Genomic DNA, 18,092 nt, shown 5'->3' with positions numbered 1-18,092 from the left:
AAGACACCAGCAAAAATATGGCATCACAATTTTGTTGTGTAGGTGCCTAAGGGTACATTTTGTGGCTCGAAATTTTTCATGCATAGTGTTTTCGAGACATAACTCTTAATGACCCAATTGTTTTATGGCAAAACTAAAATGTTTGATAGCAAACAAACAATTTTGACAGTGAATTTAGAAAGCAAAATATATCAGTCGAAGGAAAGCGGGTGGTAAGGTCATTGATGGGAGGTATGTGCCACCAATAGTAGGTTGCGAGAAGTTTTTAGTGGGACAGGATTCTGAGTCCATGTTTTAGGGGTTTGGGTGGGAATGGTCTCTACCATATCTCCAATCTAGGCTTTCTAGGTGCTTGATAAGGCAGCTGAGCAGACTCAGAGCTGTCTGGGTGTGGGAAGAGAAGAGGACTTTGTTGAGCTAGTCAGTCTCTTCCAGTGGGAGCGAGAGTGGACTTTATTCTAAATGGGTAAGCCTGTATCTTCTATTTGAACGGTTTTGCTCATTTTGTCATACTTTTGTGCCTAGAAAAGGCTGTTTTTATTTGTGATTTGTGATGATTTATGGACTTTTACTAAACAGCTCATTGTTTGGATACAAGAACTGGAAGAGCGTGAATCCATACACAGTTAATAAAAATCAGACCTGACAAAAAAGTATAACTAATCAGCAAATGAAGCCTTGGAGTTACAACTCGTACCTATAGATTCAACTAACCCACTCTTCTACTATGGACAATAATACTTTGACCTCTGACTTCTATTTTGTAGCTTTTTCCATGATTACTAGACTACATTTCCTCTTTGTTGCTGTTCTATTGGTTCTCTATGTTACATGCATATGCTGGAACACTGTGATTTTTGTTGTTATCCTTTTAGATCCCAACCTGCAGAAGCCTATGTATTTTTTCCTACGTAGCCTCTCCTTCGTAGACATCTTATACATTTCAATTTCACTTCCCAAACTGTTTGATATCATCATTACTGGAAATATCAGAATTTCTTTTGCTGCCTGTTTTACTCAGATGTGTTTTTTTATATTTCTTGCTTGTACAGAAATTTTTGTATTGACGGCGATGTCGTATGACCGATACGTTGCCATCTGTTTTCCATTACATTATCCTACACTCATGGCAAAGGCAAAGTGTGATCTTATTGTGTACGGTTGCTGGATCTTTGGATTTTTTAATTCTGTTTTTCTCACCGTTTTTGCCTCACATTTATCCTTTTGTAAATCCACTCATATCAATCAATTTTTCTGTGAGTTTAAGACACTTACAAAGATTTCTTATGGCAACACCCATAGGTTTAAAATTGTGATTCTATTGGACGCTTTCGTCATGGGTTTGTGTCCGTTTTTACTCATTATGATGTCCTATAATAGAATTATAGTCACCATTCTAGCCATGCCCTTGAAGGGTCAAAGAAAGAAAGCATTCTCCACTTGTACTTCACACCTTACCATTCTTCTCACTTTTTATGGAACTTTACTTTTTATGTACATGAGGCCACCATCGCAAAACTCAGAGCAACTTGACAGAATCTTCTCGGTGCTCTACCTAGCAGTAACGCCTACACTGAATCCTTTCATTTATAGTTTAAGGAATGAAGAGATAAAAAATGCTATACAAAATATATTATACTTGTCAATACATGTCCAATAGTAGTTACAATGTTCAGCTTAAGACTAGAGATGAGCAGATCAGGCACAATTCAAATTTGCCTGTTTGTGCGGTTTATCACAGTAAATTCAACTCGCGTAGAAGTTATTTTCCACAAATTTAATGCCCCTTTTTTTTCTCTGGGATTTCTCCAGACCCCGGGGCATAATAAATGTAATATATAAAAATAAAAACATTCCTTACGCTCAACTCAACGCAAACTTCTCCCGCCCACCGTTACCCGTCAGGTCCTCACCGCTTCTTCAGATGGCCACCATTCGAGCTGCAATTGTCAGGCCTCTCATGCTGAGCTTGGACTTCCAGCTTTGATGAAACCTGGATGGTTCTGTGCATGCACGCTCAAGGTTAGGGCACACGCTGTGATGTCATGACGCTGTGACCTTTTGCGCACTTGCGCAGATCCATCCCAGGTCTTCCTCAAAGCCGGAAGTTTTTGTCCAGCATGAGAGGACCAGGGATTTCAGCATGAGCGGAGGCAATCTGAAGATGTGGTGAGGACAGGACAGATGATGTAGAGAGGCTGGTAAGGGAAATATTAGGATTTTGTTTTTAAAATTTTGATACCTTATTATGGTTTAGAATGCTAAAGTAAATTACAAAAAATGTATATTTTGGCAAATGCAGATTTTAATAAAAGTCAAATAGAATACAATTCCACTTGCATTTATTTGTTCATCTCTACTTAAGACCCTTTTTTTTGTCTAAAGGTGTAATTTGAAAATGGCATGTTATCCTGCAGATAGTTGATAGCTTGTTGATCAATGAGGGTGCTATTGATGTGGACTCCAGCCATTACAAGAAAAGAAAAGTGGACAGAGTGATGATTGATAATATTTTATCCTTCCATTCATTATCAATAGGACCCCCTTTGATCAATCATATCTCATTTTGTGGATAGATGAAGACTGGTAATCTTGGTACAACCTCTTTAAAATTAACCTGTCAGGAAGTATATGCCTAAAGCTAAAGATATGGCTCCATAAGTGCTCTCACATTGAATGAATTGATACCTTTGGTGTATAAATTTCTTAGCTGTCACTGAGAAATCTGGCGCGTTGAAGTTTTATGCAAATGAGATTGTTACTCCCCGCCTGCCTCATACATTTGATTGACAGGTCACTCTGGCTTTGGGGTACAAGTACAAGTACAAGTGCACCCTGTCAGGATTCTCCGGTTCCAGTGAAGGAAACAGGCATGTGACGGCAAGTATATGATTTGCATACATGTGGTCACGTGCCGACTAGACGTGCATGACTTCACTCAATTCAACTGAATTGAGCGATCTTGGACATGTTTAGCTGGAATGTGGCCGGAAGTATGCAAATCACATGCTTGCGATCACATGATTGACAGCTATCGGCATCAACACCAGAGAGCCCCAAGCCTGGACTACAAATTTAAATGCTTTGTCATGTCCCAATGCAATTGCAGCTCAATTGTAAATAAATTCAATGCTAGATTTCAGAGCAATGGCTGGGCAAATTTCTACACCAAAGGTGTTAATTTACTCAGCATGATGGTACGTATACAGCCATATAGTCATGGCTGAAAATATTGGCACCCTTAAAAATGTTCCAGAAATGATGTTTTTCTCCCAGAAAATTATTGCAACTAGACATATTTAGTTATATACATGTTTATTTCCTTAGTGTTTATTGGACTATACAAAAAAACTGAGAAAAAAAGGCAAATTGGACATAATTTCACACAAAACTCCCAAAAATGGGCCCTTCAAAATCGTTGGCACCTTTCCAAAATTATGGGTAAACAAACAGCTTTGTTTCAAGCATGTGATGCTCATTCAAACTCACCTGTGGCAAGTAATAGGTGTGGGCAATATAAAAATCACAACTGAAACCAGATAAAAAGGGGAGAAGTTGGCTTAATATTTGCATTGTGTGTGCCACACTAAGCATGGAGAACAGAAAGAGGAGAAGAGAACTGTCTGAGGACTTGAAAACTAAAATTGTTGAAATATATCAACAATATCTAGGTTACAAGTCTATCTCCAGAGATCTTGATGTTACTTTGTCCATGGTGTGCAAAATAATCAAGAAGATTACAACCCATGGCGCTCTCTCTCTTTCTCCTCACGGACTTCCCTAATAACTCCGAACATTAAAGCCAAATTCCGGGAGTATTCCGTTTTCAGAGTTTGAGTTTAGCACTATGTGTCCGGTACAAATCTCTAGTCCTAAGTCATGGGTCTTCCAACAGGACAATGACCACAAACATACTTCAAGAGGCACCCTTCAAATTTGAGGAAACAAAACGCTGGAGAGTGCTGAAGTGGCCATCAATGAGTCCAGATCTAAATCCCAATGAACACCTGTCAAGAGATCGTAAAATTGCTGTTGGGAGAAGGCGCCTTCAAAATGAGAGACCTGGATTAGTTTGCAAGAGAAGAGAAGAGTGGCCCAAAAGTCCAGTTGAGAAGAAACTTGTTGATGGCTATAGGTAGTGATTGATTGCAGTTATTTATTCCAAAGGGTGTGCAACCAAATATTAAGTTGAGGGTGCCAACAATTTTGACCTACACAGTTTTGGAGTTTTGTATGAAATTATGTCCGATTTGCCTTTGTTTCTCAGATTTTTTGTGGTGTTCCAATACGCACAAAGTAAATAAACATGTGTATAACAAAACAGGTGTAACTGAAATAATTCTCTGGGATAAATACTTCATTTTCTCGAAAAATGTCAAGGGTGCCAACACTTTCAGCCATGACTGTACCTTTAGTTCCAGGTATAAAATCATCCATTTAAGTGAAGTAAGCTATTTTTCTGTAATCATCTTTGTTCAAATTACGATTATAGTTTCCATTTATAACAGAGCCACAGTTGTTACGCTGAATTAGTTTTGAAATTTGACAGCCTTCAATGATTATTGAAATCCGCATAATATAGAAAAACAAAAAGGACAATAGAAGCTTGCCAGAAAGTTTTACATATTTCCATGATCCATCAGATATTATTTATTCTACGCTTAATCTTTTTTTATCCCTCTCTCCGACTTACACCTGGACCCATACGAGTGAGAGAAAAAAAAAAAAAAAACCCACAACCATAGTTTATGTCTAGTGATGAGCGAGCATGCTCGCTACTGCTCGGTGCTCGCCCAAGCATCTCAAATAATGCTGATTATTTGCTTAAAAAGCAATCAAGAGAACACCGTTTTTCTGCACCATTTGCTTGTTGGCACTGCAGAATACAGCCAGGTCCTTTCCAAATTGCAGCTCTAAAAACTGTGGGTTGTCCGTCACATGGATCACATATAATTGCGCTGAAAATATTGCCATTTCTGGCCTCCATTGAAATTTTGTTGCAGTGTGTCAGCAAACTTATTGACACGAGGTAGGCGCTGTTAAAAATAGTTACCTACAGGCCAGCTATTTAAAACTGTGGTTTGTCCTTCACACGGATCATATATAATTGTGCTGAAAATATTGCCATTTCTGGCAGATACCAGGAGATGTGGAGGGAGCCATAAGAGGGCAGCAACCCAGCAGGACCGTTACCTCCTCCTTTGTGCAAGGAGGAACAGGAGGAGCACTGCCATAGCCCTGCAAAATGACCTCCAGCAGGCCACAAATGTGCATGTGTCTGCACAAACGGTTAGAAACCGACTCCATGAGGGTGGTATGAGGGCCCGACGTCCACAGATGGGGGTTGGGCTCACAGCCCAACACCGTGCAGGACACTTAGAATTTGCCACAGAACACCAGGATTGGCAAAGTCGCCACTGGCGCCCTGTGCTCTTCACAGATGAAAGCAGGTTCACACTGAGCACATGTGACAGACGTGACATAGTCTGGAGATGCCATGGAGAGCGATCTACTGCCTGCAACATCCTTCAGCATGAACGGTTTGGCAGTGGGTCAGTAATGGTGTGGGGTGGCATTTCTTTGGAGGGCCGCACAGCCCTCCATGTGTTCGCCAGAGGTAGCCTGACTGCCATTAGGTACCGAGATGAGATCCTCAGACCCCTTGTGAGACCATATGCTGGTGCGGTTGGCCCTGGGTTCCTCCTAATGCAGGACAATGCCAGACCTCATGTATCTGGAGTGTGTCAGCAGTTCCTGCGAGATGAAGGCATTGAAGCTATGGACGGGCCGCCCGTTCTCCAGACCTGAATCCGATTGAGCACATCTGGGACATCATGTCTCGCTCCATCCACCAACGTCACATTGCAGCACAGACTGTCCAGGAGTTGGCGGATGCTTTAGTCCAGGTCTGGGAGGAGATCCAATGAGAGACCATCCGCAACCTCATCAGGAGCATGCCCACACATTGTAGGGAGGTCATACAGGCACGTGGAGGCCACACATAATACTGAGCCTCATTTTGACTTGTTTTAAGGACATTATATCAAAGTTGGATCAGCCTGTAGTGTGTTTTTCCATTTTAATTTTGGGGGGGACTCCAAATCCAGGCCTCCATTGGTTAATAAATTTGATTTCCATTGATGATTTTTGTGTGAATTTGTTGTCAGCACATTCAACTTTGTACAGAACAAAGTATTCAATGAGAATATTTCATTCATTCAGATCTAGGTTGTGTTATTTGAGTGTTCCCTTTATTTTTTGAGCAGTGTAGTTACCTACAGGCCAGCTATTTAAAACTGTGGTTTGTCTGTTACATGGATCACATATAATTGCGCTGAAAATATTGCCATTTCTAGCCTCCATTGAAATTTTGTTGCAGTGTGTCAATGAACTTATTGACACGAGGTCAGCGTTGTTAAAAATAGTTACCTACAGGCCTTTTATTTAAAACTGTGGTTTGTCCTTCACACGGATCACATATAATTGTGCTGAAAATATTGCCATTTCTGGCAGATACCAGGAGATGTGACGGGAGCCATAAGAGGGCAACAACCCAGCAGGACAGTCACCTCCTCCTTTATGCAAGGAGGAACAGGAGGAGCACTGCCATAGCCCTGCAAAATGACCTCCAGCAGGCCACAAATGTGCATGTGTCTGCACAAACGGTTAGAAAACGACTCCATGAGGGTGGTATGAGGGCCCGACGTCCACAGATGGGGGTTGGGCACACAGCCCAACACCGTGCAGGACACTTAGCATTTGTCACAGAACACCAGGATTGGCAAAGTCGCCACTGGCGCCCTGTGCTCTTCACAGATGAAAGCAGGTTCACACTGAGCACATGTGACAGACGTGACAGAGTCTGGAGATGCCATGTAGAGTGATCTACTGCCTGCAACATCCTTCAGCATGAACGGTTTGGCAGAAGGTCAGTAATAGTGTGGGGTGGCATTTCTTTGGAGGGCCGCACAGCCCTCCATGTGTTCGCCAGAGGTAGCCTGACTGCCGTTAGGTACTCAGATGAGATCCTCAGACCCCTTGTGAGACCATATGCTGGTTCGGTTGGCCCTGGGTTCCTCCTAATGCAGGACAATGCCAGACCTCATGTATCTGGAGTGTGTCAGCAGTTCCTGCGAGATGAAGGCATTGAAGCTATGGACTGGCCCGCCCGTTCTCCAGACCTGAATCCAATTGAGCACATCTGGGACATCATGTCTCGCTCCATTCACCAACGTCACGTTGTACCACAGACTGTCCAGGAGTTGGCGGATGCTTTAGTCCAGGCCTGGGAGGAGATCCAATGGGAGACCATCCGCAACCTCATCAGGAGCATGCCCACGCGTTGTAGGGAGGTCATACAGGCACGTGGAGGCCACACACAATACTGAGCCTCATTTTGACTTGTTTTAAGGACATTATATCAAAGTTGGATCAGCCTGTAGTGTGTTTTTCCATTTTAATTTTGAGGGGGACTCCAAATCCAGGCCTCCATTGGTTAATAAATTTGATTTCCATTGATGATTTTTGTGTGAATTTGTTGTCAGCACATTCAACTTTGTACAGAACAAAGTATTCAATGAGAATATTTCATTCATTCAGATCTAGGTTGTGTTATTTGAGTGTTCCCTTTATTTTTTTGAGCAGTGTAGTTACTTACAGGCCAGCTATTTAAAACTGTGGTTTGTCCATCACACGGATGACATATAATTGTGCTGAAAATATTGCCATTTCTAGCCTCCATTGAAATTTTGTTGCAGTGTGTCAATGAACTTATTGACACGAGGTCAGCGTTGTTAAAAATAGTTACCTACAGGCCAGCTATTTAAAACTGTGGTTTGTCCGTCACACGGATCACATATAATTGCGCTGAAAATATGGCCATTTCTGGCCTCCATTGAAATTTTGTTGCAGTGTGTCAGCAAACTTTTTGACACTAGAAAGGCGCTGTTAAAAATAGTTACCAACACGCCAGCTATTTAAAACTGTGGTTTATCCATTACATGGATCACATATAATTACGCTGAAAATATTGCCATTTCTGGCCTTCATTGAGATTTTGTTGCAGTGTGTCAGTGAACTTATTGATCCGAGGTCGGCGTTGTTAAAAATAGTTACCTACAGGCCAGTTATTTAAAACTGTGGTTTGTCCGTCACACGGATCACATATAATTGCGCTGAAAATATTGCCATTTCTGGCCTCCATTGAAATTTTGTTGCAGTGTGTCAGCAAACTTATTGACACGAGGTCGGCGCTGTTAAAAATATTTACCTACAGGCCAGCTATTTTAAAATGTGGTTTGTCCGTTACACGGATCACATATAAGTTCGCTCCAAATTCAGCCATTTGAAGTGAGCGTGGAAGACATTGTCCTCCATTTAAAATGGGCAAGGCACGTGGCATCACTGGATGTGATGGTGATGGTGCATGCAGAGGCCGAGGCCGTGGCAAGCTGAAATTGTGCCACAACAAACACCCACATCTTCTTGCTCAACCTTCCTGTCCCAATTAATAGGGGACCGCAGAACACCACTATTGAACCCAGAGCAGTTTGAAAAGGTTTTTGGTTGGATAGCAGATAATGCTTCCAGTCACTTATCCACCACCACCATCACCCTGTCTTCCACATGGTCAAGTCTCAGTAGCCGTGAGTTTGGACTGCATATTCCTCACCCTGATCCTCCTTCATCCCACCATGCCAAGTGCCCAGAGACAACTGATACCACACTTGGACACTCCAGAGAGCTGTTCATTTTTCCATTTATAGATTCGGGCCTCTCCCCTGGTCCACTTGAAGCGGGGCAAGAGGAGATTGCATGTAGCGATGCCCAAATATTTGAGCAGGCACAGTCATACGAAGGCGACGGTTGGAAAGTGTCACAAGAGTTGAACGATGATGAGACACAATTGCCAGAAAGTCAGGAGGAGGACCAGGGTGTGGAAGTGGAAGAGGAGGTGGTGGATGATATAGTAACTGACCCAACCTGACAGGAGGACATGCACAGCAAGGACAGCAGCACCCAGGAGGAGGGAGGCAGAGCACCCCAACAGGCAGGAACAAGCAGTGTGGTGGCCACAGACAGAAGGTGGGCGACTGTTCCCCGTAACACCAACATGATGGAAGTTGCCAGTACAACTGTTAGGTATTCCCGAGTCTGGTTATTTTCTAAAGACTCTGACAATAACTCCAAAAAGGCCATTTGCACCACCTTCCAGGCAAGCATCAGCAGGGATTGCAAAACTACCAGCCTGACCACCACCAGCATGATCAGGCACATGGCAGCAAAGCACCCGACTTTGTGGGCCAAACCCCAGGGTCCAGAAACAGTATCTGCGGGTGACACCACTGCTTCTTCCGCTGTTGTGCATGCAAGCCAATCCTCTGTCCATAGTGCAGGTGAATATGCCTCCTGCCTTGCACACTCTCAACTAGCACCATCAGCAAGCATGTCCTTGTTCCAGCGCAGCATTCAGTTGTTCATACCCCAGTCCTTGGAACGCAAGCGCAAATATGCAGCCAATGCCCCACTGGCCACACTACTAAATTCCCACATTTTGCGACTGCTTGCACTCGAAATGTTGCCTTTTAGGCTTGTGGAGACGGAAGCTTTCCGCAACCTGATGGCGGCTGCCATCACTCGGTACTCGGTCCCCAGCTGCCACTATTTCTCCCGGTGTGCTGTCCCCGCATTACACGTGTCCCACAACATTAGCTGTGCCCTCAACCATGCAGTTACAGGGGAAGTCCACCTAACCACAGACACGTGGACAAGCGCTTGTGAGCAGGGACCAGACACTGGGTTAACATAGTGGAAGCCGGGACCCAGTCGGACCTTGGGAAGGAACACATCCTCCCGACGCCGAGGATTGCGGGCCCTAGGCCAATAAGGGTTGCCCCCACATTCTACAGTTCCTGCACCTCATCCTCCTCTGCCTCCTCCTCCTCTTCATTCTCCATCTCTGAAATGACCACATCAGTCACAAGCTGGAAGCACTACAGCACTGCCTCAGCCAAGCGGCAACAGGTTGTGCTGAAGCTAATATGCTTAGGTGACAAACCGCACAATGCTGAAGAGTTGTGGACAGCTCTGAAAGAGCAGGCAGATCTGTGGCTCACACCGCTGAACCTACAGCCAGGCATGGTCGTGTGTCACAATGGCCGGAACTTGGTGGTGGCTCTGAGGCGAGGCGAGCTCACACATACAGTACAGACCAAAAGTTTGGACACACCCTCTCATTTAAAGATTTTTCTGTATTTTCATGACTATGAAAATTGTACATTCACACTGTAGGCATCAAAACTATGAATTAACACATAGAAAAAGCAAGAACAAGAAAAATACCCAAATAACTGAAAGTAGATGTGTAAATCGCACAGTGCAAAAACAATAATAAATAATAAAGGGTATTTAGTTAACATAATTTTGATCAAAATAATGTGAAAGCCATCCCGGAACTTCACGGCAACACTTATGGGACAGTCCTAACTCTAATATTAAAAACCTTACCATTTGTCAAGTGACATACATATGGACAAGGGCAGAGAGACTGATCCCTAGTGTAAGCATAAAACCGAGGCAAAATGAGCATCTCAGCCCAGACAAAGGGCGGCCACTCCCTTTTATATGCACTAAAGCATACTGACTGCAAAGAAAAAACCTGAAGGTCTGAACTGAAACGTAAGTTGATGTGCATGCAAAATGTAAATGCATGTTCACACAAGGCCATTAAACAGAGAGAAACCAAGAACAAGAAAAATACCCAAATAACTGAAAGTAGATGTATAAATCGCACAGTGCAAAAATAATAATAAATAATAAAGGGTATTTAGTTAACATAATTTTGATCAAAATAATGTGAAAGCCATCCCGCCACTTCACTGCAACCCTTATGGGACAGTCCTAACTCTAATTTTAAAAACCTTACCATTTGTCAAGTGACATACATATGGACAAGGGCAGAGAGACTGATCCCTAGTGTAAGCATAAAACCGAGGCAAAATGAGCGTCTCAGCCCAGACAAAGGGCGGCCACACCGTTTTATTTGCACTAAAGCATGCTGACTGCAAAGAAAAAACCTGAAGGTCTGAACTGAAACGTAAGTTGATGTGCATGCAAAATGTAAATGCATGTTCACACAAGGCCATTAAAAATGTGGAATTATATACTTAACAAAAAAGTGTGAAACAACTGAAAATATGTCTTATATTCTAGGTTCTTCAAAGTAGCCACCTTTTGCTTTGATGACTGCTTTGCACACTCTTGGCATTCTCTTGATGAGCTTCAAGAGGTAGTCATCGGAAATGGTCTTCCAACAATCTTGAAGGAGTTCCCAGAGATGCTTAGCACTTGTTGGCACTTTTGCCTTCACTCTGCGGTCCAGCTCACCCCAAACCATCTCGATTGAGTTCAGGTCTGGTGACTGTGGAGGCCAGGTCATCTGGCGTAGCACCCCATCACTCTCATTATTGATCAAATAGCCCTTACACAGCCTGAAGGTGTGTTTAGGGTCATTGTCCTGTTGAAAAATAAATGATGGTCCAACTAAACGCAAACCATATGGAATAGCATGCCACTGCAAGATGCTGTGGTAGCCATGCTGGTTCAGTATGCCTTCCATTTTTAATAAATCCCCTACAGTGTCACCAGCTAAGCACCTCCACACAATCACACCTCCTCCTCCATGCTTCATGGTGGGAACTATGCATGTAGAGTCCATCCGTTCACCTTTTCTGCGTCGCAGAAAGACACGGTGGTTGGAACCAAAGATCTCAAATTTGGACTCATCAGACCAAAGCACAGATTTCCACTGGTCTTATGTCCATTCCTTGTGTTCTTTAGCCCAAACAAGTCTCTTCTGCTTGTTGCCTGTCCATAGCAGTGGTTTCCTTGCAGATATTTTACCATAAAGGCATGCTGCACAAAGCCTTCTCTTAACAGTTGTTGAAGAGATGTGTCTGCTGCTAGAACTCTGTGTGGTATTGACCTAGTTTCTAATCTGAGCTGCTGTTAACCTGCGATTTCTGAGGCTGGTGACTCGGATAAACTTATCCTCAGAAGGAAAGGTGACTCTTGGTCTTCCATTCCTGGGGCGGTCCTCATGTGAGCCAGTTTCTTTGTAGCGCTTGATGGTTTTTGCAACTGCACTTGGGGACACTTTCAAAATTTTCCCAATTTTTCGGACTGACTGATCTTCATTTCTTAAAGTAATGATGACCACTCGTTTTTCTTTACTTAACTGCTTTTTTCTTGCCATAATACAAATTCTAACAGTCTATTCAGTAGGACGATCAGCTGTGTATCCACCAGACTTCTGCACAACACAACTGATGGTCCCAACCCCATTTATAAGGCAAGAAATCCCAATTATTAAACCTGACAGGACACACCTATGAAGTGAAAACCATTTCCGGTGACTACCTCTTGAAGCTCATCAAGAGAATGCCAAGAGTGTGCAAAGCAGTCATCAAAGCAAAAGGTGGCTACTTTGAATAACCTACAATATAAGACATATTTTCAGTTTTTTCACACTTTTTTTGTTAACCCTAGAATGCATGACCATAAAAATCTACTTTTTCACATACCTGGGGCCTTTTAGGCCCGTATGCAAATAACATGGAATAACTCAAACAAAAATGACAAACAACTATATACTTGAGGAATACCTAGAGTTTCAAAATTCTAACTAAAGTAATCTTGCAGAAAATAGAAAACAATTAACAGGGCGTGCCAGCGAGGCCCCAGGTATGCGTTCTAGGGTTAAGTATATATTTCCACATGTGTTAATTCATAGTTTTGATGCCTTCAGTGTGAATGTACAATTTTCATAGTCATGAAAATATAGAAAAATCTTTAAATGAGAAGGTGTGTCTTCTCATGGTCTTTACTGTATACCATGCCTGGCCCATGTGCTTATCCTCATGGTTCAGCGGTTTCTCAAAACCTATCTGGAGTTGCCGGATCTGCTTGTCAAAGTACGTTGCCTGTGTGCCTATTTTAGAAAGTCAGCTACAGCTTATGCCGCCCTTGCCGTGCTTCAGCAGCATTTGCAGCTTCCAGCTCATCGACTAGTGTGTGATGTCCCCACGTGTTGGAACTCTACACTGCAGATGTTGGGAAGGATTTGTGATCAGAAAAGGGCAGTTGCTGACTACCAGCATCAACAAGGCTGTCGGTATTCAGTTCAGACTCAACACATAAGACCTCAGGAGTGGACATGGATATCAGACATCTGTACCATCCTCCAAAGCTTTGAGGACTCCACCAAGATGGTGTGTGGTGATGACGCCATAATTAGCATCACCATCCCGCTTCTCTTTCTTCTGAAACACTCACTGCTCACAAACAAAGAGGATGCATTGCAGGCGGAGCATGATGAGACGGAGCAAGGAACCATACAGGGTGATTACGCACAGCCCTGCATCATCTCATCCCAAAGTGGATTCGGTGACAATGAGGAAGAGGAGGAGGAAGAACAGGAGCTAGTTTCATGCGCTATAGACCGTACTACCTGCACAACTGTCATACCGTCTGTTCAGCGTGGATGGCCTGAGGACAGAGAGGAGGAGTAGGAGGAGATCATGGTCACCCGTCCTCTTGGTGAGGACACAGAAGTCTTGACTGTTAGCAGTTTGGCACACATGGCTGAGTTTATATTTCGCTGCCTTTCCCTTGACCCTCGCGTTCTCAAAATTTTGGGTGACAGTCATTATTGGTTGGTGACACTTCTAGACCCACGCTACAAGGAGAACTTTATATATTTTATTCCTGAGGTGGACAGTTGTACAAAAATGGGGCAGTACCAGAAGACCCTTGTTGCGGAACTATTAAAAAAATTCCCATCTGAAAACGCTGGCAGCAGAGGTCATAGTTTGTTGGACAACCAAGGACTACAGGCAAGAGAGACACAACTCCAATCCAGCAGAGACAGGGGAACACTGTCAAAGTTCTGGGAGAATTTTCTCAGCCCCTCCCATCGCACAAGCCCTGATTGGCGGGGTAGTCTCACAAGGAGTGCAAAGTTTGGGACGATGCTGAGGGAGTACCTTGCCGATTGTACCAACGTCCTCCGTGATTCCTCTGTGCACTATAATTATTGGGATCCAAGGTGGATATGTGGAATGAATTGGCTCTCTACGCCTTGGAGGTTCTGGCCTGCCCTGCCGCTAGCATTTTATCAGAACGGGTTTTTAGTGCCGCTGGTGGAATTAGAACTCATAAGCGCATCCGCCTGTCAACTCAAAATGCTGACATGCTGACTCTTATAAAAATGAACAAGGACTGGATTGGGCCATACTTCTCAACACCACCGAATGATAGCAGCATAGTAAACTCAAATCCAGTGTCTTTTCTTGGGAAGTGTATTCCCATGCACCTTTTCACACCCACACATGGGTATACGCTTCCTTATTTTGACTATTTGCTCTTGTCCTCCTCCTTCTCCTCATCCTCATCCTCCACCACTATATCACCAGGGTGACAGTAGTCCGTGATGCAACACCCACAGAAAGGATGTTTCTGATGCCCGCAAAAACATTTTTTTATACAGTATGTTCATGTATACCCCCCAGGGGTAAAGATTTGTCAGCCCATACACTTAGTGCATGGGCATTACAAGTATAGGAGACCTTCTCCTTTCCAATGGGAACATTTTTTTATGAGGCCCTCCTCCTCATCTTTTCCAAGGGGCATTGGAGTGCCTCCCAATTTTTTTTTCATCCCTTGCATTCACTGCATAGGCCAACACTATGGGAGACCCATTTCCTAATAATGGGAACATTTTTTTATGAGACCCTCTATGTCTCTTCCAAAGGGTATTGGAGTGCCTCCCAATTTTTGGCAGCCCTTGCATTCACTGCATAGGCCAACACTATGGGGGACCCACTTCCTAATAATGGGAATATTTTTTCAGGAGGCCCTCTGACCTCCAGGTCTCTTCCAAGGGGCATTGGAGTTGCTCCAATTTTTTGGCAACCCTTGCATTCACTGCATAGGCAAACACAATGGGAGACCCACTTCCTAATAATGGGAGCATTGTTTTCAGGAGGCCCTCTGACCTCCATGTCTCTTCCAAGGGGCATTAGAGTACCTCCATATTTTTGGCAACCCTTGCATTCAATGCATAGGCAAACACAATGGGAGACCCACTTCCTAATAATGAGAACATTGTTTTCAGGAGGCCCTCCTCTACGTCTCTTCCAAGGGGCATTGGGGTAGGTCCAAATTTTAGGCAGCCCTTGCATTCACTGCATAGGCAAACAGTATGGGAGACCCACTTCCTAATAATGGAAACATTGTTTTCAGGAAGCCCTCCACTAAGTCTCTTCTAAGGGGTATTGGGGTGTGTTCAAATTTTCAAAGGGGTCTTGGGGTGGGGTGCATCCAAATTTTGGGCAGGCCTGCCACTCACTGCATATGCAATAACAGTATAGGAGACCCACTCTTTAGTAATGCGAACAACAAAGCATAGCCGGCTGATGGCTCTCTAGCAGTAGTGAGGGCCGACTGATGGCCTTTTAATTATAGTAAATGCCTCCTGACGGTCCTATAAAAATAGGCTTTGTGACTTTTAGAGTCCCTACTAGTGTTGAGCCACCCCCGTAGTGTTCGAGTTCGGTTCGGTTCGTCGAACACCCGTGTGTTCGCCGAACTGTTCGTCGAACTGTTCGTTGAACACCTTCGAACACCGTTAAAACCAATGGCAGGCAAACAAAAACACATAGAAACACATAGAAAACACCTTCAAAGGTGTCCAAAAGCTGACAAACTGCTCAGAAGACATAACTAACACATGGAAAAGTGACAAGTACATATAGTCATGCGAAAATAAAAGAGGTGGAGGAGTAAAAGGAGGGGGAGACACAGATATAGGCATGTCATGCCCTTCTAAAATCCAAAAAGTGAGAAGCCGACACGGCCAGTCCGCTCCTGCCCGTGCCACCTCCGTGTAGCCGGGTTTGTGCCAGAGCCGCGGTGAACCCTGACGGCCAGCCGCCCTCTCCCAATACTGGTGCCTGTCCGCTGGTGGGTCGAGCGAGCCCCCCTGTGGTGGAGGCAGCTCTAAGCTTTTTAATTTAAATTGTCTCTCTAATTTGAATGAATACACTTTAAATCCATTTACAAGGATCTATTGGAGGGCAAGTCTCATGCCAGCAGCCGCGGTAATTCCAGCTCCAGTAGCGTCCACTAAAGCTGCTGCAGTTAAAAAGCTTTTATAAGGATCGAGCTCGGCTGTCCACCGCAAGGCATCCTACTGCCAGTCCCAGCCCCTATGCCTTGGGGTGCCTCCTGATGCTCTTCACTAAGTATCCCATGGTCCCGAAGCATTTCCTTTGAAAAAATTAAGTGTCTAAACTACAGGTGGTGTAGCTTGCTTAACAGCCGGGATAATCCGCTGACTAGCAGACACTGCTACTAGGCACAAAGTATTTCCTGGGCTAGATGCAGTTAAAAATTTGTAATTAGATACTCTCGTTGGATGCTGAGAAAGCATTCCATAGAGTCTCCTGGCACGCCATATATGATTCTCTTAAAAAGCTTGGGGTAGGGGTCTAGGGGACCCTTTTATAGCCAAAATCACGGCCCTGTATCGCAATACGTCACCTAGGCTGAAGATAAATGGAACTGTAGCACCCTGAGGGCTCGGTTGCTACAGACGTATTGCACCTCACCCAGAGGTGTGATATCTCACTCTCAGGTAAGGATGGAGTGTGGATCAGGACCCGACACCTGCATGCATTACACCACATTGCCGTGGAGCAGGGCGACCAATATGCCCCTGAGATGGGCACGACAGTCCCTGTCCCTCCTGGAGTGGGGGGAGGGAACACTGAGGAAGGGGAACCCTGTAGTGCAGGAGCAGGGAGGAAGCAGTTCCTGGGTGCATTGAGAAGGGAGTATAAAAGGTGGGCACCATCTTAGTTCAGTGCAGAGAAGTCTGAGCAGAAGTGGCAGGGAGCAGGGGCTCTGCATGAGCTCTGTTCCGGAGGCGGGCCTAGTAACAGAGGCCCAGGCCTGGAAGAGGGAGAAGGAAGGAAGAGGAGCGGAGAAGGCTCCAGGAACGAGGAATGAAGGGATCCCAGGGTGCGGACGGGCGAGTCGCCACCGCACGCCCGAATCCACCTGCGTGGAGGGGTCAGGCCAAAGGGGGAGACCGGTCCCCGAACTAGTGGAGGCAGGAAACGACCCTCAGCTAGAAACCGGAGGCTCTGACATTTTATGTGGCGCAGCCCCTCGCTACACCCGCTAGGAAGGCACCACATAGGGTCAGGGAAACTGGCGCCAAGTTTACCAAGAGGAGGCCCGAGGCAGCCGGACAGAAGTGTTGGTAAGAAAGGCCAGACAAAGGACACACAAAGGGGGTCCTGTGAAGTGCTCCAAAGTTATCTGGGAGTTGTCTGAGCCCCTCACCTGGTGAGCACAGTACGACGTGGGCAGCCATTACCTGCAGACGTGGTCTGGATAATAAGAACTGTGAGTAAAGGCCCTGGACTGCATCACTGACTCCGTGTCGTTACTGCTGCTGCCCTGCACCATCACCCCCATCCTCCGCATACACTGCCCTGAGGCTATACTCCTCCCGTGGGGAGTTATGCTACGCTCTGCTGCACCCACAACACCAGCCTCAGCGGTCTGCCCTGTAGCGGCGGTTCACTCTGACCGCAATCCACGGGTGGCGTAGTCGGACATTTAAACATCAAAACCACATAAATAGTTCCGCCACTGGTTTGACCGCCCTGAGCCACGGAACCGGGTCGCCGCCACGAAGACTACAACCACCAGCATCCACCAAAAAGGGTCTGGCTCCGGGTGTCCCAAGGCCCAGGGGGTGCATCAGAACATTTTCATCACCTTTCACAATCACCAATGGGACAAGGCAGGGATGTCCTCTGTCCCCTCTCTTATACATCCTAGTGACGGAGCACCTGCTCTCATCAATTCGCCATAACCCCAATATTAGGTGGATTGAGGTGGGAGGCACCGAGTACAAGTGCTCTCTATTTGCTGATGATGTCCTAGTATATATCACTCAATCACATATATCCATCCCTGCTGTTATGGCTGAAATAGATCACTTTGTTACATGGTAAAATTTT

The 18,092-nt window shown here is 44.9% G+C and overlaps 1 protein-coding gene across 1 annotated transcript; it reads left to right on the top strand.

Annotated features, from left to right (window-relative positions):
- The first annotated feature begins 727 nt into the window (after positions 1 to 727).
- LOC141165328 (olfactory receptor 1E16-like) lies at positions 728 to 10,349 on the top strand. Its single transcript, XM_073650929.1, has 2 exons — positions 728 to 1,641; positions 10,328 to 10,349. Exons 1-2 carry the CDS (start codon positions 728 to 730, stop codon positions 10,347 to 10,349), a joined length of 936 nt encoding a protein of 311 aa, XP_073507030.1.
- Positions 10,350 to 18,092: the final 7,743 nt, after the last annotated feature.

The sequence above is a fragment of the Phyllobates terribilis genome, unplaced genomic scaffold (assembly GCF_046119375.1).
Source record: "Phyllobates terribilis strain yellow unplaced genomic scaffold, ASM4611937v1 Scaffold_11__3_contigs__length_659146591, whole genome shotgun sequence".
Classification (NCBI taxonomy): domain Eukaryota; kingdom Metazoa; phylum Chordata; class Amphibia; order Anura; family Dendrobatidae; genus Phyllobates; species Phyllobates terribilis.
Note: the sequence above shows the minus strand (reverse complement) of the source record. Positions and strands in the feature narration are given on the sequence as shown.